This window comes from Malaclemys terrapin, chromosome 8, assembly GCF_027887155.1.
Source record: "Malaclemys terrapin pileata isolate rMalTer1 chromosome 8, rMalTer1.hap1, whole genome shotgun sequence".
In the NCBI taxonomy this organism is placed as follows: Eukaryota; Metazoa; Chordata; order Testudines; family Emydidae; genus Malaclemys; species Malaclemys terrapin.
Genome location: NC_071512.1, coordinates 76202505 through 76227140, shown reverse-complemented (window position 1 = coordinate 76227140; position 24636 = coordinate 76202505). Strand labels below are relative to the sequence as shown.

At 44.7% G+C, this 24636-nt stretch overlaps 2 protein-coding genes across 3 annotated transcripts in view; one reads left to right on the top strand and one right to left on the bottom strand.

The window, feature by feature from the left end:
• The window catches only part of LOC128841697 (very-long-chain enoyl-CoA reductase-like), a 62284-nt gene extending 54052 nt beyond the window's left edge, over window positions 1-8232 (top strand). For both annotated transcript variants that reach the window (XM_054037005.1, XM_054037004.1), the window contains exons 8-13: window positions 3231-3303; window positions 3396-3439; window positions 4862-4919; window positions 5778-5866; window positions 6595-6640; window positions 6749-8232. In XM_054037005.1, the coding sequence (XP_053892980.1) occupies window positions 3231-3303; window positions 3396-3439; window positions 4862-4919; window positions 5778-5866; window positions 6595-6640; window positions 6749-6876 (438 nt within the window). In that variant the 3' untranslated portion in view covers window positions 6877-8232. The remainder of the gene's footprint in view (window positions 1-3230; window positions 3304-3395; window positions 3440-4861; window positions 4920-5777; window positions 5867-6594; window positions 6641-6748) is intronic.
• A 1025-nt stretch (window positions 8233-9257) lies between these two features.
• ABCA4 (ATP binding cassette subfamily A member 4) overlaps window positions 9258-24636 on the bottom strand; it is a 128599-nt gene continuing 113220 nt past the window's right edge. Inside the window, exons 39-50 of the mRNA XM_054037008.1 lie at window positions 22800-22947; window positions 21609-21732; window positions 20549-20678; window positions 19273-19393; window positions 17210-17272; window positions 16993-17099; window positions 15467-15608; window positions 14614-14748; window positions 11894-11997; window positions 11702-11794; window positions 10493-10742; window positions 9258-9501 (exon numbers count right to left, since the gene is read on the bottom strand). Of these exons, the coding sequence (XP_053892983.1) occupies window positions 9391-9501; window positions 10493-10742; window positions 11702-11794; window positions 11894-11997; window positions 14614-14748; window positions 15467-15608; window positions 16993-17099; window positions 17210-17272; window positions 19273-19393; window positions 20549-20678; window positions 21609-21732; window positions 22800-22947 (1528 nt within the window). The 3' untranslated portion in view covers window positions 9258-9390. The remainder of the gene's footprint in view (window positions 9502-10492; window positions 10743-11701; window positions 11795-11893; window positions 11998-14613; window positions 14749-15466; window positions 15609-16992; window positions 17100-17209; window positions 17273-19272; window positions 19394-20548; window positions 20679-21608; window positions 21733-22799; window positions 22948-24636) is intronic.

The window sequence follows — 24636 nt, the reverse complement described above, 5'->3', positions numbered from 1 at the left end:
AATTTGGAAATTTCAGTGAACAGCACAATCTCTTGCCACTTTAACAAAAAGGAATAACTCTAGCTGTTCTATAGTGTCAGGCTCCTATCCTTGAGGGAGCCAATCACTAAAGGAAGACATTAACATGCACTAAACCAGTATATCAGATATAAAAAACAAAGACTCTGATTTGAAAGTAATACCTGCCATGCCTCTAGGACAACTGTGGGAATAAAAAAATTGCAGCCAAGCTCACGTTTTCTCCGTAATTTATTGACCTTCAGTAAAATGTTGGGGTCTATATTCTGAACTATGAATGCTTAATTTAGAATAGAACATGGAAGTTCACATTTGAGTTCTACTATTGTAAATTTGGAACTCAGTTCAAAGTTTAGTTACTACATTTTTATAAAAGATAAACAGAATTGTTAACATGAGTGATATGACCTCAGCTTGGCTGTGTTCCCATATGTTTTATATTGTATCATTTGTAAATATTTTTATTATGGTAACTCCCAAAAGCCCCTATGAGGATTGGGACCCCACTGTCCTGGATTTGGTACAAACATAGAAAAGATACAAGCCCTGCCCAGAGGGGCTTACAGTCTAAAGACACAAACAGCTAAAGGATAGGGAATGGGAATACAATTATGTATGTTATTGTAGTTTACTTTTATGATTGGGTTTAGATGAAGGATGTAGAGCCAGGATGATCTTAACAATGGCAGCATTCTGAATCTTAAAATAAACTTGGGAGTAAGGCTGCAGTAGTCCAAGCCAGGAAAGAGGAGCTTGTAGTAGTCAAGACATGAAGCGATGAGGGCTTGGATGAGTTTTGGCTGTGGGCAGGGAGCAAAGACTGGATTTTGGAGTGTGTAAGAAAAAGTGAAAGGATTTAGAAATGTCCTGAATATGTGCATCCTGCGAGAGAGCCAAGTCAGAGGTGACACCCCGGTTATAGGGGAAGAGTGAGGGAAGGAAGATGATGAGCTCAGTTTTGGCCATGTTGAGTTTAAGGTGGTGATTGGACAAAGATGTCAGAAAGACAAGCTGAGATACTAGATTTAGTGAAGGGGGAGGGTGCATCCAAAAAAGTAGATTTATGAGTCATCAGCCTAAAGATGGTAATTAATATCTTCCTTGCAGAGGAGAGCACATAGAGCTAGAATATAGAAGGAGCAGAGGAGAGGTCCAAGGATAGACATCCTAACATGGTGAAAGGGGAGGAGGAGCCTGGCAAAGAAGAAAGAGCAATTGGAGAGGTAGGAGTAGGAGACCATGAAAGAACAGAGCCATGGAAACCAACACAGGACAAAATTTCAAGTAGGGAGAAGCTGACATTTTAAAAGCTTCCAAGAAGCCAAGGATGATAATGCTAGAGTGTAGGCCCTGAAATCTAGCCAATAAGACATAATTAGAGAATCTAGTGATAATTCAGTGGAGCATAGAAGGTGGTAGCTAGATTGGAGAAGGTCAAGAACAGAATTGAAAGAGGAAAAAATCAGCAGGTGATTGCAGACCACACATTCAGTGAGTTTGGAGGTGAAAGGGAGGAGAGAGATTGGGCTATAGTTTGAGGAGAACATAAGGTAGGGTCAAAGGCATGGCTGGCGAGTTCTATGGACCTGTGGTGTCTGGGCACCAGGAATATTCCTGGTGTCCAGGCACCACAGGCCTCGGCCCTGCCTTCCGCTCCCGGGCACACACACCCCCTGCATCCTCCAGGCCATTTAAAATGGCCCAGGGCCCCCACTCGCTACCAGCAGCACAGCGGAGCTGAGCGGCTTCCTGCCTGCTCGCTCCACGTGGCTGCTGGCCCCTCCCTGCGGCCCCTGGGAGGGATGGGTCTGTGTCTACGCATGCTGCTCCCGCCCCAAAGGCCCCTGCAGCCAATAGGAAGCTGCAGGGGCAGTGCCTGAGGATAGCAGCGCGCAGAGGCCCCCTGGCCGGCCCTGCCTAGGAGCTCCAGGTAAGCGCAGCAGCCCCAGCCCCTCCCAGAGCCTGCATCCACACCCGTTTCCCACAACCCCCCCCCCCCCAGCCTCAAACCTTCCTCCCAGAGCCTGCACCTCCTCCCTCCTCCCCCCTCCCCCAAACTCCCTCCCAGAGTCTGCACCCCCCTACCCACACACCCCCTCCTGCCCCCGAATTCCCTCCCAGAGCCTGCACCCCCACCTCTTTCCACATCCCTCCCCTCCAGCCTCAAACCTCCCTTCCAGAGCCAGCACCCCCTCCGCCAAACTCCCTCCCAGAGCCTGCACCTCCTCCCCCTTCCCCCACACCCCCTCTTTCCCCCAAACTCCCTCCCGGAGCCTGCAGCTCTTTCCCACACCCCCCATCCCACTCCCAAACTCCGTCCCAGAGCCTTAGGCAGGTGGCAGGCGGAGTTTGGGGGGGCGGGCTCTAGGCAAATTCTGGGCACCACCAAAATTTCTACAAACCTGCTGCCCCTGGTCAAAGGTAGGTGTTTAAGATAGGGAGGAGGATTAAAGCATGCTTGTATGGGGAGGGAAAGGAAGAGGTTAGAGGGAGGTTGATCATAGTTCACCATTTAGAACCCATGAAGTTTCTATTAGTGGCAAAACAAGTCCTGTCTCCCAGGGCCACCCAGAGGATTCAGGGGGCCTGGGCGCCGAATTGCCACCGAAGACCTGGCACTTCGGCAGCGGGTCCCGGGGTGGAAGGACCCCCCGCCGCCAAATTGCCGCCGAAGACCCGGAGCGGAAGAAGTTCCGGGACCCCGCTCCAGGGGCCCTGAAAACCTTTCGTGGGGGCCCCTGCGGGTCCCGGGGCAAATTGCACCACTTGCCCCCCCACGGGCAGCCCTGCTGTCTCCCCTAGCATTTGGTCCTTATGGCTCCACATCTCTGATCTGTGCGCAGTGAAACAGAATAGATTCCCAGATAAAACACTCCTTTAGCTTTAACTCTTTGGGCCACATTTTCAAAAGCAATTTCTAGACCAAACAGCCTCTCTTTGCTCTGAAGGGGAAAAAAATCTCACTCCAAGAGCAACACTTCCTGCTTATTTACTGTTGTCTTTTCCTGTTCTTTCCCTCCTACTCTACCAAACTTGGTACGTTGTCATTTTTGTTGCATTATTTGGAACTTGCAATCTGCCCCCAAGTGATCATGATCACAATTTCTTTTGGTAATCACTAGTCTAGATAACTCTACTGTTTTCCCTTCATACTGAGGACAGTTGATATCTTTATTATAAAAATTAAAACAGAAAAATTACTTATTTTTCAGAACTGCTTCTATTACTGGGGATTTGCAGCTTGGCTTGCTTATTACATCAATCATCCTCTTTATACACCTCCTTGTAAGTAGCAAAATGGCCCTCAGAATGATTTGAACCTTTACCTGGGTATATTTGAGTGCTAACTATCCACTTTAAAACATTTTGTTTTCTAGCCTATGGACAAAAACAGATAAATTTTGCTGTTATCATGTTTCTGGTAGGTCTTTTGCTTTTTTATTAAAGACTCTCCTTTATTATTTATTAGTTTCGGAGTGGGGGAGGGGACTGTCAAAGATTTATTACTGGAAAGCTCAGGACATAGAACTAAGATTGATCAGTTTAAGATAGAGAGAAAACTGTCTGTTTTGACCAGAACCTGGACTTCAGGGAAAGTTTTAGCTGAGTAAGAATTTCAAGATTGGGCTGTTTAATCTGCAGAAATTAGATAAGAATTTGCGTGTGGAGACTCTCACTCAGCCACATTCATCACAGTGCTCCCGGTACTACCAGAGTCTAGCACTGTGTTAAAATGTGTTCAGTTTATCAGGGGTTGAAACTATCAAGTAGGTCACAAGAAGCCAACAGTTGGCCTACTACAGAATCATGAAAGTGTTAATATTCAGGGCCAGGATTTCATCTTGCTGACTTTCCATATATTCTGACAGAATCCCTCTGGAAATAGAATCCTGAAAGTGTCCTTTCACTCACCTCTCCAGGACTATTTTATTTCCTTGCTATACTAACATTGCTTCTCTTAGGAAGTATTCATTCGCTCTAATGCAGATATAACCTGTCTCTGCATTAAGAAAAAGAATTACTATAGTGTCAATGATTGGCGGATCTCATAGCACTTTTCAAATGTGAAATTTTCTGTGAAATAGATGATGGTGGATAATTTGAGCCACAGAGGTTAAAGTGACTTTCCCTAGGTCAGACAGCACACGTGCAGAGCTGGGAATAAAACTCAGGAGCTCTGATTACCAGTTCTCTGCTCTATTCTGGCCACAATCATATATACAGACCATTTCAATCCATTTTCTACCTAACTAGTGGTGTAAAGCATTGCCTAACAGCAGGTGGAAAAGTTGGTTAATGGAACTTTGTGAATCACATCAAGTCCTTGCCATAAGAAGTAGAAGTTGTTATGGACCAGCATATCAGTATTTATGGAGCTGCACAAATATGCCTTGGGATTGTTGAGAAATCCAAACTGCCCGATTAATTTTTTTAAACAAATCAGCCCAGTCAAAAGGTAAAGGAAACACACGCTGGATCCACTTCATTCAGGGGTTATAGTGTTAGGGTCTGGCTGGGAGAATAGCTGGAGTGCATTGTACCTTCTTGGGACTTGGTCAACACTTGCTAGTTGGCAATCTGACAAACGCAAAGCAGAGTGTAATATGGCCTCTTGTGTATGGAATGATGAGTAGAACAGATGTCTCCTTACTGTCAATCAGAAATCTTGTTTTGAGCTTTATTAAGATCTAAACACTTTTTTAATCCTGTGGTGTTTAGTCTATTTTTCAATGGGGGGTTGGGGCCCTTTAAAAATATTTGTCTAGGAACTAGCATTGGGAAGACGAATGATAAATGGAAGGGAAGCATTTTCCTTTACTGTATTGTATGCTGCTTCTTCCAGATATGTGAAGCTGGAAATTTTTCTATCCACGTTGCACTCAGTGACCTAAGAAGAGATGGTAAAAGTTTGTTCTCTACCTTTGTGCAGTTCAGTTAGTGCTTCTGCAGTGATCTACACTGATGAACGGCCTGATCCTGCAAGGTGCAGAGAGCCTCCTGTGAGGGGCTAATCCCCCTCAGCTGGCCTCAGTGGGAGTTGCGGGTACTCAGCACCTCATAGGATTAGACTCTAAAGGAAGTTTGGGTATGTAAGGAAAGCACTTAGAGCCAGATTGTGCTATTAGGGCATAGGCCTGTATTAGCTGCACGGATGGTTCAAAGTGGGAGGTGGGCATGATATTGGGGTTGGCTAGTTCTCCAGGGGATGCTAGCAGGAGTTGTGCTGTGGAGAGTGCAAGGTCCAATAATGTGCCTGGCTCCTGCCCAGGGCACAAGCTGTGTGTGTGCTTGGAAGTTAAGGGGTGTGATGGCTCCCTTGTGCTTTGCCCCCTCTTTGTAGGAGGGCTGCCTAGACTTTGGCTCATAATATTTGCTAACTGCATCCACAATTTTGTGACAATGTAATCTGTAGAAATACCATTCATTTCTGAGGTCTAGGAAATGGTGCAGATACTTCCTATGGGAATGACTTAGTGCTGCCCAGTCAGCATTGCCAATGATCTTTCCCAAAGATGCTTCTAGAGATGCTACTGCCAAATACTGTGTGCAAGCCTTAATGATGCCTATAGCACTTCCCCACAGGCACCCTAAGCCTTCCTCTGGGCTCAGTCGAGTCCTTGTTTTCCCAAGTCTATCTTGCCCATCTCTTCAATAGGCAGATTTGGATTGTCTTTATAGCAAACTACATGGTACATAGGAGTGTCAGTTTTCGGTGATTTTTTTTTTTTTGTGTGTGTGTGTGGTTCTTTAATCTGTAGGATCCAAGATCCGTAAGATCCCTTATCCAACAAAGAATCCTTTCACGTGGCTGTTTTTCTTTGTAACCTGTCCTAACTATACATATGAGGTATGTATTTTCATCAGTAAACCACACTAAGATTTAAGTTTTGCAGGTTACATCTCAATTTATACTGTATTATTAAAGCAAACATGTAACTTAAACCTAGAAACTTAAAATCAAAAAAATGCAAGCCCACTTCATATTGCCAAACTCTAGGTTCAATCTTTCAAACAGTTATCCCATGGCAGACATCCTAATGTACCTTTAAGTGAAATTTACTTCTGTGCAGAAAGACTGCATGAAGCCTATGCACCCTTCAGACTCTCAAAATTAAGATCTAAATGGGATGTGAGTGGTGCATAGACCTTGTACAGGTCCAGTGCACAGGGGTGAGTGTCAGGCTGTGTGTCCTCAATCCACGCAGTCCGGCTGAAGTCAGATTTATAAAAAATCTTGATTTCAGGGGAGTTTCATTGGTGTAAACAAGAACAACATTTGCTCCCTGGGCTGCAGAATGTCACCATTACAGGCACTGATTTAGGAACAACTACAAAATAGGTGGAGACAAGGGAGAGAGGAAACTTATGTCCAAAACAACACACACAATAACCATGATGAAAAATGGGGTACTTTTGTTTGGAATTAACAGGATATTAACAGGATCGATACCAGAAATAGCTTTGGGTAACCTTGGATGTATTGTTTACCTACATTAGGGAGGCATGTTTTGATAATAGACGTATAAATGTGAATGCGATCATCAGAAATATTTTGAATTTCCTTGGCCATAACAGGTGGGGGCATGGATCAGCTTCACCATCATGACTCAGTGCGTCCCGGGTGAGTAAGGTTTTGTCTTTCTCCCAACTAGGTGATTTGTTCTCAGGACAAGAGAATGTTGTTTCACTAGCACTGATATTGTTTCTTTTTTTATATATCTTTTTATAGTGGGATTGTTCACATTTCTTTGCTTCATTCAGATGACAGTTTGGGCAAAGGATAAACACTACACCTACGTACGAGAATTCAAGGATTATCCAAGTCTTAGGATGCCAATTATTCCTTTCTTACTGTAAGAAAAAAGAACTGCTTGAATACCTGAGTGGAACTACAGGAGGATAAAGCTGATGGGCTCTTTTTATTGAGAAACCTGCTGGCAAATGAGAGAATTCATTTAGATAACTAAACCAGGGTGGAAGCTACATCTCCCTAATATTTCTAAATTTTCAGAAAGTCATATTGGTTGCCATGACTTTATTGCTTCATTGGCAGCCAAGGGCCTTTAAGGCTCACTATTGGCTTAGATCCTTTCAAATAGTGACAGTTGTAGCTTCCTGTACTGGCCTGGTTGGTTTTGTGGATCACAATGAAGCCTTGCCACCGGGAAGCTCCAACTTGTGGAACAGAATTCCACAGAAGTGCTGATTGACCACATTGATTTTTGGAGTCATCATCAGGTCAGCTGATTCAAAGGTAGATGTGTGTGCTGCCTTCCCTTGCTGGAGAGAAAGTGCAATGGGGAAATGAAGAAGTTACAAAGGAGGGAAATAGGAGTACTCAGAATAAAGAGGTGAGCAATAGCTCAGATGCCTGAGTTGGCCCGAACACACACTTTGACAAGTCAACCTTAAATCACAAGTCATAGAATAGAACATCCCCTGTTAGGAAAACTCCTTTGTCAATGAATTGCTCACCAGCTAGCTGACTGGATTTTGAAGATGTAGTATCTTCTGTAGCTGTGATGTTTGGCCTGTTTTCATAAAACAAGTCATTACGATACCAAAAAGAACTTTTACTTAGAGGTTTTATGTTAGTGTTTTCTGAAGAGTTTTTAATGTATTTTGTAAACAAATGCACTATCCTACAGTCCTCAAAATGATACTTCTGTCCCTGTTTGCAAAGCAGGGAGAAAGAATCAGTTACATAGTGAACTTTCTATGTTTTGTTTTCCACAAGGTGTTCAGTTTAACTTGGAAGTTTTTCTATAAATCTATTCAAGAAACTACTGCAAAACCTGTCTTAATGACTTTTTTTAAGAACCTATTTTAGAATGTATCTACAAAGAGAAAACATACATAATGTTTTTTCATGATGATTTATTTACCTAGAAATGACTTATAGAAAGATTTTTGCAACTATTTGTAAAGATAAAATATGCAATAAATTCAAGCCTACATTTTGAACTCTGTCAAAATAATTATGGCAACAAAAGATGATGCATTATAGCTGGTTGCAGAAGTTTCATAGTTTATATATAAATATAAAGCAAAATGGTCTTGTGTCAAATAAAAAGTTACATCCACACTGGATAAAAAACAAAAACAAAATCCAAGTTCACTATTACATAGCAAATTCTACCACTGGATGAATGGCTTAGAAGCATGTAATGATTAGTGCTATGAGTAATCAAAGCAATAAATCATTATGAATGATTTTGCATTCTGCTATTCTCCGGTAGTTTGACTGGGAAACAGAAAGAGAGCTAGAGGCAAAACTGGTGTCAGGGGTGAACTTCAAAATGTTTGATGGTTCAGTCATATAATCCTCCAAAAATGATGGGGTCCTGTCTGCCACAGTTGCCTCATTTCTCATTGACTTCAGAGGGGACTGCACATAGACTGAAATTCCCCTGTCTACAGCTGGCCAGCCGAAGGCCTGGGCAACACTTAGATCCCTGCTTGAGCCCTGAAGGCGCTGCACAGAGGGAAAATTTAACTTCAGCTGGCGACAGTATCACGTCCTGGATGTTAGCCTAGACCACCAAGAGATGAGAATTGCTCATGTGAAATTGCCAATACTTCCTACTTTGGGCCAGATCAGAAATAATGAATATTGCACACAGACTTTAAAACAAACAAACAAACAAAATAACACTACCTTTTTGGTAGTTTCACCTCAGTTCCTGGAACGAGGAAACGAAGGGCCATGTATTTACTTTCATTACCAAAAGTCACCAAGCTTTTTCAAATATAAAAGGGTTCTGCTTGGGTGTGAGATTTGGGTTGATTCTCTCATTCCTGATGATTCCCTGGAGCTCTAATGGAATTGCCTGACATTACAATGAGGCAACCACTGAGCAGGAGTATTGTCTGTCAGCACTGATGTCCTGGCCTGACCCAGTCCTTTGCGTTTTAGAAGGTGGGTAACCATTTCTGAGGTGGCAGCGCTCTCTGGTTTTGGATCTGCAGTGGGAAGCTGTGCAATGCTACTGGTAGCAATTAATTTGGAAGGTTTTTTTTAAAAAACTACCATATTAAAAGTCCAGCATAGAAAAACTGTCTTTAATGCTTTCTTATGTGTCAGCAAGGAAGAAAGAGTTCTCTCTTTGCAGCATATAATGATCCTTGTGTGACAGGAGGATCTTCCACTCCTTTGACCCTTTCAATGGGTACCTCATGTCTCTCTCCAGCCAAGGCAGAAGAAGTTTTTTGTTGCTAGATAGTTGTGAACACAGTACTCAGAAAGGTACAAAGCTTTATTTGAATACTGCCCTGAGCAGTTTCTTCACTCTCCATACAGCTGTGATATGGCACACTGTGAGCTAACACGCTCTCAGTGTTAGCAGCTGCAGGGGAGTTATATGCAGCTGCTTATCGAGGTAAAGCTGGGGACACCTTCACCTCCCGACTGGCTCCAGCTGCACGAGGGTGTAAAGGAATTTCCTCATCCTCCATCTGTTGCTTAGCAAAGTTCACAAATACCTGCGAGAGGAGAACAGATCAATATAACCAGCCTCGCCGGAGGCCGGGCAGTTGAATTACTCTTGCCACTTGCATCACATCAGCTTCTCTGTAGGTAAGAAGTGTGAAACAGAACCCAGAAGTATGTGCAGAAATGAAAACTGCCCATCAGCAGAATTCACACATTTTTCTTTATCCTGTACTGAACACATGTACAAATCCACCTTTTATGGCAGCTGAGGTAGGGGGCAAGGTGCATAGAACATGTACCACACTGGTGGGCAAGGGAGAAGATGTAGTATCCTAGAAGCACTGTGCAGAGGTCACGAGCAGTCACAGGTGTGCGGGGAATATACCCGCTGGCAGTCCCCATGACAGCTGCATAGCAGGTGTCATCTGCACAGACCCACGGCGGCCAGCTGGGTGTGATGCTCTCTAATGACAGTGTGTACTGCCAACAGCACTGGCCCGTGTTGCTGGCTTTTAGTATAGAAGTGCTCCTGTATGGAAATCAGTGGCTTCTGAGGAGGAGGGCTAGGTAGGCAATTAGTTGATTGGGTACTGCAGGGCCTCTGGGGACACAAGGCAGTCAAAATCTCATTAAAATTAAATGGAAGAAAACTAATCGGCTATTTCAAATTCAGCAAGTCTCATTCTGAATAGCAGAATCTGGGCTGATCTGCTCACTACCACTCCTATTTCTGTACTGAGAATCCAAGGGGGGTCCTAACAGAACAGGTCGTGTGCACTCCTGCCTCTGGGATCAGTTGTCACCGTAGCTTCATAGGGTATCAGGGTATGCCCAGGTCTGATCCTGCACTTTTACCTGAGGGCACTGAGAGTTTTGTCTGAGTTAGGGATGTAAGGTAAAGCCCTTCAAAAGTTGGTTTGACAGACAGTCAAGACAGTTATAGACCCTAACTTATTCTGGGTTTTGCCAGATCCCCATGGCATTTCTTCTCCCTTGCTAACCAGATTTTCTCATGGATGACTTTACTGCTTTCTTACTCACCTGATCCAAAGTTGTTTGTGAGACTGAATATTCTTCGATATTCAGGTTTTCTTTATTGGAGATAAGTAACCGAAATATCCTGGCCAGGGAGGAGCAGCAAATCTGGTACTGCAGCATGTTATAGTGTTTCTCTCTTTGTAAACTGCCTGGGAAGTTGACTTGTATGAAATGCTCAGCTGGGCTTGGATCTGGACACAGCCCAGGTTTAGGTGCTTTAATTTTCATGGTGACAATATATCCATCTCCAAATCTGAGAAACACACATGGGTTTGGTTGTTTTATGAAGACATGGTTTTACTCTTCAATTGGGGGAAATCAGTTCTCAGCAGGTAGCTATACATTCAGAAATGCAGAGGTGACACGTGGGGGCCATGCAGGGTCATGTGCCCCCCCAGATTTCTGCCAGGGTGGGAGTTGGGCTGAGTGCCGCTGAGGGGGACATGCCTGGGAAGGGCATCGGCACCTAGCGCTCCTATTGAACTCCACTCGGAGGCACCCGGAGCAGGGAAGACAGACAGGGCTGGCAGCGCAGCTCCACCAGAGGCGATGCAGGGAAGCCCTCTGAGTCCCGTTCCTTCCTCACCCACAGCTGCAGTTACCTGCTCAGCAGCAGGCGTCCAGAACCTTCTCCGGCCCATGCCGCACCCACAGCAGGGAGGTGATGGGAGAAATAAGTGGGGAAGGAGCTGGGGGGGCGGGGGAAGGCAATGCTGGCTTGGAGCAGGTGTGGGAGGCGCAGGGGGAGGGGGAAAGGGCCTTTAGGCGACGCATGGGGCAGTCACATGCTGCCCGCCTCCCACCCTGGACCTTTAAATTGTGTCTGCCCACCATCAAGAGTTACAGGTCATCTCTGCAGAAATGCATGAAATGGAATACCTAGAGCTAGCTCTATTGAACTGTTTTGGGATGCTGAAGAATCCAGGTGTATTCTGAAGAACTGGTCTGTAATATACTCAGGTGATTTGAGGATCAAGGGGCCTAACTTAATAGTCTTACATATTAAAGGGTTGCACTCATAAGGTGGGCAGTGTGTTATTTTTAAATGAACACAGGTCTAGCGCCTATGTTACGTAACACCTGGCTGGCTGCATAATCACAGATTATTTGAAACTTGTACTCTGCATGAAGTACAGGCTGTGGTGTATCTTGAGTGTCCCCATAATCACCAGACAATTCTTTAACAACATGGGATACGAACATTCAATTTACCTGTATTTTAAATGTTGAATAGTGCCCAGGCATTTGAAGGTCCCCTTCACCATTATGGCTAGACGAGTGCAGAGAGCTTCACATTCTTCCATGCTGATAAACCAGAGAACACAACACAGGTTCAGGATTAGAGCAGGATTTCCGCCCTTCTTTGACTCCAGTGCTGAATGTAGGAAGCAAGGTTTGCATTACCTGTGTGAGGTCAGAACTACAGCTCGCCCTTCTCGGATCACACTGACAATAGAGTTCCATAAGAAGCGTCGGGACTGAGGGTCCATCCCTGTAGTGGGTTCATCCTGAAGGGACAATATTAATTACAGTCAAAGATTTTAATAAAACACATGTCCAAGGCGTTAGTTTGAGATTCCTTAAAACTGAATTTGTTTTGTCTTTTTAATAGTAAAATGCAGCTAGGAATACAGTGCGCCCAGTGTGGGGCACAGCTTTCAGAAAGAACATTGCACCCAGCAGAGCATGTTACAGTGGACAGTGCATACCATGACACCAGTGGTTCAAAATCAGCCAGTACAGAGTCTTACGTCTTGATCTCAGACGCATTTGTAATACTTCCACCACCAAAGCATAAGCGCCAGTACAGTGGTAAGCAGAACAGAGCTTATTCAGAAGCCAGGCTGCAGAGTGTGTAAAGCGCAGTATGACAGGGTGCTGGGCAAAGGGTTGCTGATTCAGCCCTCTGTCATGCCAGCTCCCATTTAGGGGAATAAATTAGAGCTGACTGGGGATAACTTGGCCCTAATTGGGGAAGCAGAGACAGCTGCCACCTAATTAGCCTGGGGCTGTACAAAAGCGTCAGGGGAAGGAAGCCAAAGGGGGAGCAGAAAGAAAGGGAAAAGGCAGGGAGTGGAAGCAGGGAGGTAGCACTTCCCTCCGACAGCGAAGGGTCAACTGTACATGGTGAAACCATGATGGTAACAAGCCTGTGAATAAACTGCACCTGTGGTTACTAACCCCCCGGGTTTCAGAGTGACTTTGTGGACCTAGCAGAGGCAGGAGCCAAAGGGGCCCTGTCGCGCTCTGTTGCACATGGGGGCTTGTCCGGGATTCCGTGCCAGTGCAAGTGTTTGGCAGCCCGGAGATGGAGGAGACCCTGCAATGGCTGGTCAAGCAGCAGGTGGTGGTGGTGCAGAAGGCAATGCAGAGTATTGAGCAAGCCCACCAGCTGGAGAGACAGGCCTTGCTCACTTGGCAGGCAGAACAGCAAAAGAGCCTGCAGGACTTCATTCGGGGGCAGGCCGGCATCCAGGAGCAGCTCCTGCAGAAATTGGGGAGTCCCAAAGGAGGGGATGGCATTTGGGCACCAGGCTTAGGACTGTGTAAAATGGGCCCAACAGATGACCTGACACATTTGAGCAGGTAGCCAAAGGGGCTGGATGGGACAGGGCAACCTGGGCCCTGCGACTGGCTCCCTACCAAGCCAGCAAAGCCCAAGCGGCCTGCATGGCCCTAAGTGAAGAGCAGGCCAGGAATTACGAAGTGGTAAAGGCAGCCATCCTACATCAGGTGGGGCTATCCGTGGAGAAGTATCGCCAGAAATTCCAGTCAGCAAGGTGGATGTGGGGGTTGCAGCCCTGGGCATTTGCCCAAAAGTTAATGGACTAGGCCACCCCCTGGCTGAGGCAGACGCCCAGAGAGTGGGGGAAATCATGAACACACAGTGCTGGGGCCGGGCCGGCGCTCCGCTCGGCCTGGACCAGTGGCCCAGCACTTGGAGGGGCTGGCAGCTCAACTGAAGGAGGGGGGGCAGCAGCTCAGCCTGCACTTGGGGGAGGGGGGACTCGGGTCGGCGCTGGGGCCAGGCCGGCAGCTTGGCCCAATATGGCTGAGGCTCCTCCGGTCACAGGGGGTGGGGGACCCTCAGGGCTCTTCCTGTTAAGTGGGGTTGGGGCGCCTGTGTGTGTGGGGTGGGGCCTCGGGAGGAAGGGACAGGGCCAGCCTCTCCAAAGCGGGGGATCACCCACTGCCCATGACTACCATGTAATTAGAGAGCACTCAATGCTCCCTTTTATCATGCAAACTGAAGTGTTACTATATGATCTAATAGCATACGTATTGCCAGTAATTGCATTTGAGTTAAATCGTTACTGCGAACACAAACAATTGGAAACTTGTGTTACTCTGTAACAGGGCCTCCTTGCTCCTGCTTCTGTCCCGGTCTACCAACTACACAGAGACCTTGTGCTGGTCCAACGCCTTGTGCAGTTTATTTACAAGTGGATTCCCTTCATAACATATACAGCTCCTGTATCAAGCAGGGGAGAGCAACCTCTCCCTTCCCTAGATGCCTGCTTCCTCTCTTTCCACTTCCTTCCTGTGTCTGTTTGTGGGCTCTGACTAATGACTTAATTAGCCTGTCTGCCCTGCCCCGCCCACAAATTAGGCACAACTCTACTTAATCAGCTCCAGTCTGCTTTGCTTGATTGGAGCTGCTGGGAACAGAGTGCTGACTCAACCTTTCTTGCCTGGCACACTGTCACATACTCTAACATTATAATTTAAGGAATAATTGAAATGTTATTTGCATGTTTTATTCCAAAAATGCTGTTGATGGAAAAGACTAGCTATACTCCACCCACACTTTGGTTTTGCTGGGTACAGCTGATGGCACTGTCAGTCAGGTATGGCCCATACACAGCTAGGCATGTTCTTCTGACCATAATGGTTGTTCTCTGGTTCATTCTCTATTAAAAAGCAGAGGTGGCTCTGAGACACAACCTGGATTTGTATGGGGAGGGAAAGGAATCCTATGAGATGTTGAGCATCCCTGCCTCCCACTGAAATCAAACTATTGAGTGTGCCATTGGCTTGAGGGCACTCAGCACCTCGCTGGACCAGCCCCTTATTGCTAACGCACAGAATGCATTATCACAGAGCTACTTTCCTGTGACACTTACTAGCAGAACAAGAGGAGGGCAGCCTATCAGGGAAATGGCAGTGGAGAGTTTGCGCTTGTTACCACCACTGTATGTGCCTGCCAGCTGGTCTGCATACATCTGGAGATCCAGCTTCTGAATCCCCCAGTCAGCAACCTGTGAGGGAGACAAGTCATTCTTCTTTCACACAGCAGATGGTGAATTGCATGCACAGCTGGTGACAGCTGCACACTTGCCATTGGTAGGCAGAGCCACAGCAAAACCTCATCTTTTATAATAATAATAATGAATAAAGATATCCTATCTCCTAGAACTGGAAAGGACCTTGAAAGGTCATCGAGTCCAGCCTCCTGCCTTCACTAGCAGGACCAAGTACTAATTTTGCCCCAGATCCCTAAGTGGCCCCCTCAAGGATTGAACTCACAACCCCAGGTTTAGCAGGCCAATGCTCAAACCACTGAGCTATCCCTTACCCCCTAGCACATGTATTTCAGAACTGGAGTTAGGGTGAGTCCATCAGTGAGCACAACTGTTTGTGATGATGGGTGAAATTCTGCTTCTTCACAACATGCTAATGTTTTCCTTTAGAATCTGCTTTTCATTCCACAATTTTAGAAAGCCTTAGTTAAGGTTTCTGTTTTTAATCCCTCACTTTTGCAGGTTCAGTTCATTCCTCCAGGATGATTAGGTACCGGGATTTCTGGTGCAATCATGAACTTAGCTGTCCAAATGACATGAACTGCACCCAGAATTTCAAGGCACAGAAAGTCAAGCCAAATTTAAAATTATTGTCCTTGGTATTAGAGGGGCCCAATCAAACATCTAAAATATTTATCATAACCAAGAAAGCTGATGAAGAAGAGACTGTTCATACCCTCTCGATTTCCTCTGCAGGGACCCCTCGCAGGCGTGCATAGAGATGGAGGTGTTCCCGGCCTGTGAGGAGGTCATCAATAGCATCAAACTGTGGACAGTAGCCCATGTTTTGATGGACATTAGAGATGTGGGTCAATATACTGGAGAAAGAAGGAAAAAGCAAAAACTGTAGAAATGCTAATAGCTAGGTCTGGGATAGAGAAACAGACGTCCTTTCTACTGTGGGGGCAACATCGCCCTCATTAGTGAAACCAGCCTAAACATTAATTTCACAGTGTAAGACCTTGCTAAATGTTCAGCTGCAGAGCAGGTGCTCTACAGTACGATGGCTGGATTGTGGTGAATAAAGTCTAATCATCCCTACTAAGGGTGTAAAGCCATTTCCCCTCCCCTGTTTTTTCTGCTGCAGTTAAATTATGTTGTATAAGTTGACTTAAAGGCAAGTAAAGTTAGCTACTATTCAAGCAGCCACTCAGCAAATTGTAGTTTGCTAATGGTGTTTATTTCTAGATAACAAATCAGGCAGTTTAATCTCAGAGTGCAGCCTCCAGTGTCCGTAAGTAGGAAACACTGCTGACATTGCTTCTGGGTAGGGAGGTAATGGAGGGAGAAGTGAAATAAAAGATAATTTCTTCTGGCCTGAGTTACTGTCAGCCTCTGCCGTTTGTGAGTTACAGTCTGCAGTATGGGCCGAAGCATTAAACATCAAATATTCATAAAGAGATATGGCATTTAGGGTGACCAGACAGCAAATATGAAAAATCGGGACGGGGGTGGAGGGTAATAGGTGCCTATATAAGAAAAAGACCCAAAAATCGGGACTGTCCCTATAAAATCGGGACATCTGGTCACCCTAATGGCATTCCACGTGGAAAGAAAGATCTCTACAGCACAATGAAACATTCAAACTGCCAGATCATGAAATGTCCATTCACAGTGTCACCCTAATGCAATTTAAGCAACAGCTAGAAATCGCCAGAAATGGGCCCCAAGTCCCAACCCCCAGGTCTAAACACACCTAGACGTTAGAGGGTGCCGACCCTTATCTGAATCTGAGTACCCCCATACCTAGGGGAGCTCAAAAACGGGTTGATTTTTGTTGCTTAGTCTCATTTCTAGCAATTAGAAGATTTGTGATTAATTAATATAACACAAAATCAATCAAACAAAAAACATTCAGTGAGTTCCTGTATCCGTTTTTGTTCATTTCAGTCTAAACCGCCCTAGGATCTTGCAAGCAGCTTGCAAGTCTCCACAGAGCAGAGCACAAGAAATTAGGAACGTCTCAAATACGGCAGCTTCATTTTGCTGGACTCTTAATTGCTCTGATTCAGGGTGAAGCCCTCTATTTATCCACAGGATAGGTACAGCAAGGGCAATGGCAGTACAAACTTCTCCACACCCTCTGTATCTTCTGAGACTGTCAACACAGGTTGCCAGTGAGTGTCAGCTGTAGCAATGGCTTCTGTGATGTGGACTCATCAATTGGTAACTGGGCTCTTGTGGTGTTTTTAAAGAGCTTACCTGTTGCCAGCCACTACAGCATCTCCAGATGTCACGTCAGTATCCCCAGTCAGCATTTTGAAGGTTGTCGTCTTGCCAGCTCCATTCACTCCCAGGAGACCAAAGCACTAAATTATAAAATTGATCACATTCTTAAGTATTTCCACTTGAAAATCAATGGAATCATGAAATATAAATTGACCTACAAAGTGTGATCTAGAGCTATTGAACGACCCACCTCTCCCGGACGAACGCCAACACAGAGTCTGTCTACTGCTGGCCTGTGTCTACCTGCATAAATCTAGAATTAGAGAAGAAATAAAAATTCCTATTACAAGACATCTACAGCAGAGGGAATCCTTTGAACTTCACAGTTTACTAATGTTGGAGTTAGGGGACTGCAAATGCTTGACAAGAATAAAATATAATCTTAGAACAATTAAAAAAATGTGCAAACATTCCACTGAGTCAAACATTTGCCCTATTTAGGAATCATTTTACCCATTATCATCTTTATCTAACCTGCTAGTCCAGCTCTAGGCAGTATGGAGGTAGCTCCCAGAATCTTCACTGTAACAAAATGTCTCTGATGTACCAAACAAGATAGAACAATAAAGTAAATTAAGACTGTGAGGAATGATGCAGTACTTCCATTCATAGGGCTACAGCAATGGGTATGATGTCTGCTCCTCAGGCTTGGGCAAGGGGCTGAGAACATCATGCAGATGTTTCAATCTTTGGAGAGAAGGTTAGCTAGCACCATACAGTGGGTCTGTCTACACTGCCATCAGGATGTGTGATCGCAACACATGTAGACTTACTTGAGCTAGCTGGACTTCAGCACAGGCTGGCTGCCTGAATAATTACCCATGATCCCAGGTGGGCTTGTACAGCCCAAACTGAAGCCCATGCTGCCATGGCTTCACTGCTTCGACCTGAGCTAGCTAGATTAAAGCTAGTTTGTTTATGTCAATGCATGTGCTGCAATCACATACCCCGACTGCAATGTAGACATACCCCTGTCAGGGTTCCTTCCCCACTCTGAACTCTAGGGTACAGATGTGGGGACCCGCATGAAAGCCCCCTAAGCTTATTTCTACCAGCTTAGGTTAAAACCTGGTATGCTGCCACCACCAAGTGATTTAACAAGAAACAGGGAAAGGACCACTTGGAGTTCCGCTTCCCCCAAAATATCCCCCCAAGTCCTTACACCCCCTTTCCTGGAGAGGCCTGAGAATAATATCCTAACCAATTGGTTACAAAGTGATCAAAGACCCAAACCCCTGGGTCTTTGGAGAATGGAAAAATCAGTCAGGTTCTTAAAAGAAGGATTTTATTAAAAAGAAAATGTAAAAATCATCTCTGTAAAATCAGGATGGAAAATAACTTTACATGGTAATCAGATTTAAAGAGCCCAGAGGAACCCCCTCTAGCCTTAGTTTCAAAGTTACAACAAAACAGGGATACAGTTCCCTCTAGCAAAGGGAAAATTCACAAGTTGAGAAAACAAAGATTAAACTAATACACCTTGCCTGGCTGTTACTTACAAGTTTGAAATATGAGAGACTTGTTCAGAAAGATTTGAAGAACATGGGTTGATGTCTGGTCCCTCTTAGTCCCAAGAGCGAACACCACCAAAACACAGAGCACAAACAAAAGCCTTCCCCTCCCCCCGCAAGATTTGAAAGTATCTTGTCCCCTTATTGGTCCTTTGGGTCAGGTGTCAGCCAGGTTACCTGAGCTTCTTAACCCTTTATAGGTAAAAGGATTTTGGTGCCTCTGGCCAGAAGGGATTTTATAGTATTGTATACAGGAGGGTTGTTACCCTTCCCTTTATAGTTATGACAACCCCGTAAGAGTTTTCTAGTCTTATAATGTGAAACCAGCTAAATGGGAGAGAAGTGGAGACTGGGATTCACAAATGGAAACCGAACAACCCATAATGAAGGGCTAGGTGGAGAATCATGGTCTAGGGGAGATGATAGATCTTGCATAGGGTTAGGTTGGGTGGGTGGGTGAAAGGTAGCTTAGGCACTTTAGCCAAGGAGTGAGTAGGGAAGCTTGTCCTGTCCATACTGGACTTTTCTATATCAAAATCCCTGACTTTGGTTTGATTTGTTTGATCAAAGGGCAGTAGGCAAGTAAAAGTGGAAGACTTTGCTTTAAAAATGTTATTGATTTTGAAAACTATATTGTCCACTTGTTCAAGTGCATTCTGGAACAATATTCTATCAGTAGACTGCATCCCAGGTGAGTTTCCAACTAAAGCGAACATACATTTTAGAATTCTCAAAATATTACCTTGGTCAGTTCTTGTAATGTTAATATATCTGTTTTGTTTCCTCCATTCATAATTCTTTGTCTTTCCTCTGCAACATCCTCATCTTCATCACTAATAGGCAACTTAGCAGACTCAGAAAACCTAAAGAAATGCAACAGATTAATTGAAAAAAATATAAATAGTTTGGGGCACAATACAATTACAATAGCAGAGCTTGAAATCATATTTAGATGATTGCCAGGAAATGTGACTAGTGGAGGAGAAAAGACCTTAGTTTTATAATATGACATTAGCTGGAGCACTCTTGGATTTGAAGAGACTTCTCAATCTTAAACCCCAAGTACTGTGAACACATGGATCTTGGTGGATCAAGGGGGTTTGCAATGGGACATGGATCTGTTCACTCCTCCATCAGTAGTTTGAATCTGACAACTCAGTGTTCAGTCAAAGCCTTTACCGTTTGGTGCCCTAGATATACAGAGCTGATGGTCTCAGTCCAGTTCTTAATGGAAAACTGGCCATGTGAGACTATATCTTCATAAACTGCACCCTTTGGAATCCTTGTTGGCAATCACATCTGAGAATGAATTACACTCTCACCCCTGGAGGAATCTCCCTGGTGGGAGTGGAGCAGTTTTAAGAATCATAGACTATCAGGGTTGGAAGGGACCTCAGGAGGTCATCTAGTCCAACCCCCTGCTCAAAGCAGGACCAATCCCCAGACAGATTTTTGCCCCGATCCCTAAATGGCCCCCTCAAGGATTGAACTCACAACCCTGGGTTTAGCAGGCCAATGCTCAAACCACTGAGCTATCCCTCCCCCAAAGCAGTGTGGGAAGCTGCTGCCCATGCTGTAACTGAACTGTGCATAATCAGAGGGCTGCAGTCCATGGGACTTCCTGGCCAGCACCTCTCATCAGCATTTAAGTCACTTGAAAGCTTTAAAAGTTCACTTTGTGGACTAATTACCACAGTTTATCTAATACAATAAGTTCACCCTGAAACTCTGATTCAGAAAAACATTCCTGTTTTAGGAGAGCAAATAAGCATCTACTTAAATCCCACAGAAGTAATGAAGTTAATGGGACTTAAGTACATTCTTAAGTGCTTCCCTGAATCAGGGCCCTAGTGACTAAGGATGATGCCAAAGTAAATAGGGTGAATCTTGTAAAGCCACCACAAATGTGAGACTTTCAGGAGAGAAAAGGCATCACAGTGGATAACTAAGTCACTAATTTTGTTAAGCTTGTATGAAAGTTTGTTGTTCTCTCGGAGTCCAAGGGTTTTTGGACATACCATCGTGTGGGGATCAGATGACGCTGCATAAGGAGATTCAGAACAAAGTATACAACTCCTTCAACTGCCATGGCAACCAGGTTCTTTCCAACAAAATCCCACTGGAATGGATTCAAGACATGCTTCTCACCTTTGGAGTGAAATCAAGAGAAAGCAAAGTGAAATATAGCCCAAACACAGCACAGCTCCTCAGAACAAAACCCATCAGTGTGATAACTTCAGATGCAAATCTGTAATTTATGTGATCATTACCAGGCAATGTCTGCAATTTTCCAGGGTGCTCTAATAAAGACTCTTATTGAAAACTCAAAACCAAATTCTAAAGGCACTGATATGTGGGAGCAAAAATGAATGCTGTCTCCATAGATATGAGGCCAGTGGCAGATTATATCTAGACATTTGCATGGGGTATTCTGGCGGCAATTTTCCTTTCTCAGTAAAAATTAATAAACTTTGTGTTGCTATATCACTGCCTTTCCAGCAAGAAGTTCTCTTTTATCAAAGGCAGCCACAGCACCACATGGGGACATTTAAAGAAATTCAGCCATTTTTAAAATTAGTATGAGAGCTATCAAAATAGCAGACAGCCATTAACATTGCAGATATATATCCCAGCTATGATCGTCTAGGGGGACCAGGTAGCTCAGTGCCAGGAGAGCAATGACTTCACCTATTAGTTTCAGTGCCAGTCTTCAAAGCCCTGCAGTCTGGTAGAGGATGTTAGTGTTTCTGTCTTCCCAAACCCACCCACCATGAAAGGGCAAAAAATGAAGGCAGATCAGAATCCAAGTATAGTAGAAATGGTTTCACTTGGGACACAGGCTACTGGTATAGGCCATATCCATGCAGCACTTAAAGTTGTGTTGGTGTATTGCAACTTCTTTAGAAGGGCTGAACTTTTGTTCTGACCATTCATGACACGCACATGGACATGAAAAAGTTGGAAATTTGAGAAACAGCCACCAATCCTCCAATTCCAACACTTATATATCTTAGCCCTGGTATGACATGCCCAGCATTGGTTTCAAAACATTCCTTGAAGTTGCTAGCTATTACTTACCAAACCTGGCATAGACATCTGTCACTGCTTGGTTCATAGCTAGGTCAATGAGTCCACGGCCCAGGCAGAAATGTGGGAAGATTATCAGCATATTTTTCAATGTCTTATTGAATTTCTGCAAAGACTAACATACAGAAATAATATCACACATGGAGTGAAAACCCAGGCATCTTAGAGCATTTTCTTTAAGAAAACAGTGAAATGAATGCTCAGTTCTCTGTCATATCAGTGAAATTAGATCTTCTCTGCTCTGAAGACAGAGATAATGTTAGTGTCTATCAGTCTATGCACCAAAGATTTGCAAAATAGAACAGAGGGGTATAGTTTGTAGTAGGATGACTCGGGCAAATGAAGCAAATTAACAGGGAGTTTTATGTGGAAAAAAATGCCAGTGAGAAAAGAAATGTTTTCTTCACCTTCATCACACTGAAATATTATTGTATGTACTGTAGGCAATGTGTAGTTCTGTCCCCATCCATTATAAACTGGGACAGGGACTCTTGAACAGAAAGGTTTTTGCTCACTGGTTATGATGTCTTTAATGCCAGGAGTATAACTATAGAAGGAGGGGCATAATTTGGGAACGAATCGGTCTCAGAAGTAACATAACATTGGCCTGTTGCACCCCACGCTGAGCAGCGTTGGATTGTATTGTCATGTTATCACACCAGGAAGTTGTGAAGGAGCACACACATGATTTTTGAAAATACACAGGAGAATGGATAGATAACAGTGCCAGAGGGCATGATAAAGCTGGCACTTGAAATCATGAAGCAACTGAACCAAAGCCTACATCTCTTCCAGGCCAAGCAAAAGCACTATATCACCACATGTACCACTCTGAGGAAAAAGCTGGCTCCTGGTAGTGGCACAATATGGATTTTTTCTCCTTGATCTAAAGCACTTCACTGTCACTCGTTTGTGTGTGTGGCTGGTAGCTCAGCAAGTCAACTGTGCCTACCCCCACTTCATTTGATTCCTTTGGCTCCATTCAGAGCTCTCCAGCCTCCAAGTCCTCATACAGCCAGTAGTGTCTTCCCTACTCACTCACTCCCAGAAAGGTCAGCAGAGGGGGAAAACACAATTACTACAGATGGTCACCCACCACATGCTAGGCTGGGACACCTTATGTGCAGTATGCTGTCTTGGCACAGCTCTTTAAATCAAGGTTTCCATGAAAGCATTGCTTACTGGGTTATTTTCGAACAACTCCAGGATAAATGTAATGGCACTGCTGTTGATACCAATGAAGAGATTAAGACAAGATAATGCAACGTAGGCAGTGCTAGGGACATTGAACAGGTAGGATGCTGGGTACATCATGGGAATTATTGCCCACCTGTGTGAAAGACAGAAAGACAATGTATCAGCTTCTGAGTATTCCCTTTAGTTTGTCTATAAGAGACATATGCTGAGCCTTTCTCCTTGCCCCATACATGGTGAAATCTCAGAACTAATCAGAGATTTCACTAGGCTTGGTTGCCACACAATGGCTTTTTTCCCTCCATCTGCCTAGTTCTGTTCACTGCTCAAATGTGAGGCGAACAGAACACCTGCATGGCAATCACCACCACAGCAGGTGACTACCCTGACATCTGTGGACAAGCCATGAGTGCCACAGCTGAACTCTGTATCTATGAGAGAAGCCGGTAAAGGTTAGATGTAGTAAATGAGCTATGTGGTTTTGCCAAATACCACTATTTCAACCCCTGGAACTGGCCAGAAAAATCAGACACAGTTATTTAATAGAGGTTATTAACACTTCATCAATCAAGGACTTTAGTGATTATAAGGGCAGCAACTGCACACAAGTGAAGGAATTGCACTTGATTAATTTTCTATTATTAAAAATATTGTGGGTGAAATTTTGAGCTCATAAAAGTGAGACACTAACGCAATACTGGTTTGAGTAAAGCATAGCAGAGGTAGATACTTTACAAACTTAGATGTTCCCTTAGCTCAACCAATGCATCTCACACTTGATCTGCAACCCAGCTTGGGGTTCCCTGTGCACTACTTGTGACACAGAGACCCCTTGGCAAAGTGTCCCCGTTCTTTGCAAACAGCTTTCACCTCAGATCTGGCAGACTCACTACACCAAACACATCTTACAGGATATTTATCCATAAAGACAGGGGCAGCTCCAGCCACCAGGGCAGCAAGCGCATGCCTGGGGCGGCTGCCGGTCGTCATGAGGGCGGCAGTCAGGCTGCCTTCAGCAGCATGCCTGCGGGAGGTCCACCAGTCCCGTAGCTTTGGCAGTAATTCGGCGGTGGGGACGCTGAAGGTGCAGCACCGGCGGACCTCCCGCAGGCATGCCACCGAATCCGCGTCACCAGCGGACCACCTGCAGGCATGCCGCTGAAAGCCGCCTGACTGCCGTGCTTGGGGCGGCAAAAACCATAGAGCCGCCCCTACATAAAGAGTAACACGTAGGGTATCTACAGAAAGCTTATAACTTGTCAAGGTTCATAATCATTGTGAGATGTACATACAGGTAACATTTAAGGAACAATGTATATACACAGAAAGTTTGCTTTATGGACTTGGAGTAGAAATTAGTCACCAGGAGTAATAGGTCTCAATGAAGATCCCTTTAACCAAGAAGGAGTTGTCACCCTCCCTAGTCAGTCAGCCAGGTAATGCAAGGTTCTATTGTCTATCCTTGCCACATCACAGTACAGTCAATGGAAAACCATCAGAGACAATGACGAACAATCAAACCACTTAAAGGTAGGGAAAAAAAACCTGCATCCAAGTCAGGGTTCGCCCTGCTTGTGAACAGAAACAAAGGACATTCTTCACTAAAACAGTGTGGGGAAAGACACTTTGGATCCATTCACTGTGGAAACCCTTAAAGGGCAGGGGGCTTTCATGAATATTTGGATACTGATTATTGAGAAACCAGCCAGCTCTGCAAAGTACTGAACTTTAGGGGGAAATCTACTTTATTATATTGGATAGGTAACTATTGATAAATTTAGATCTAGCTTCCTGTTTTATATTGTAAACACTTGTTTCCCCTCCA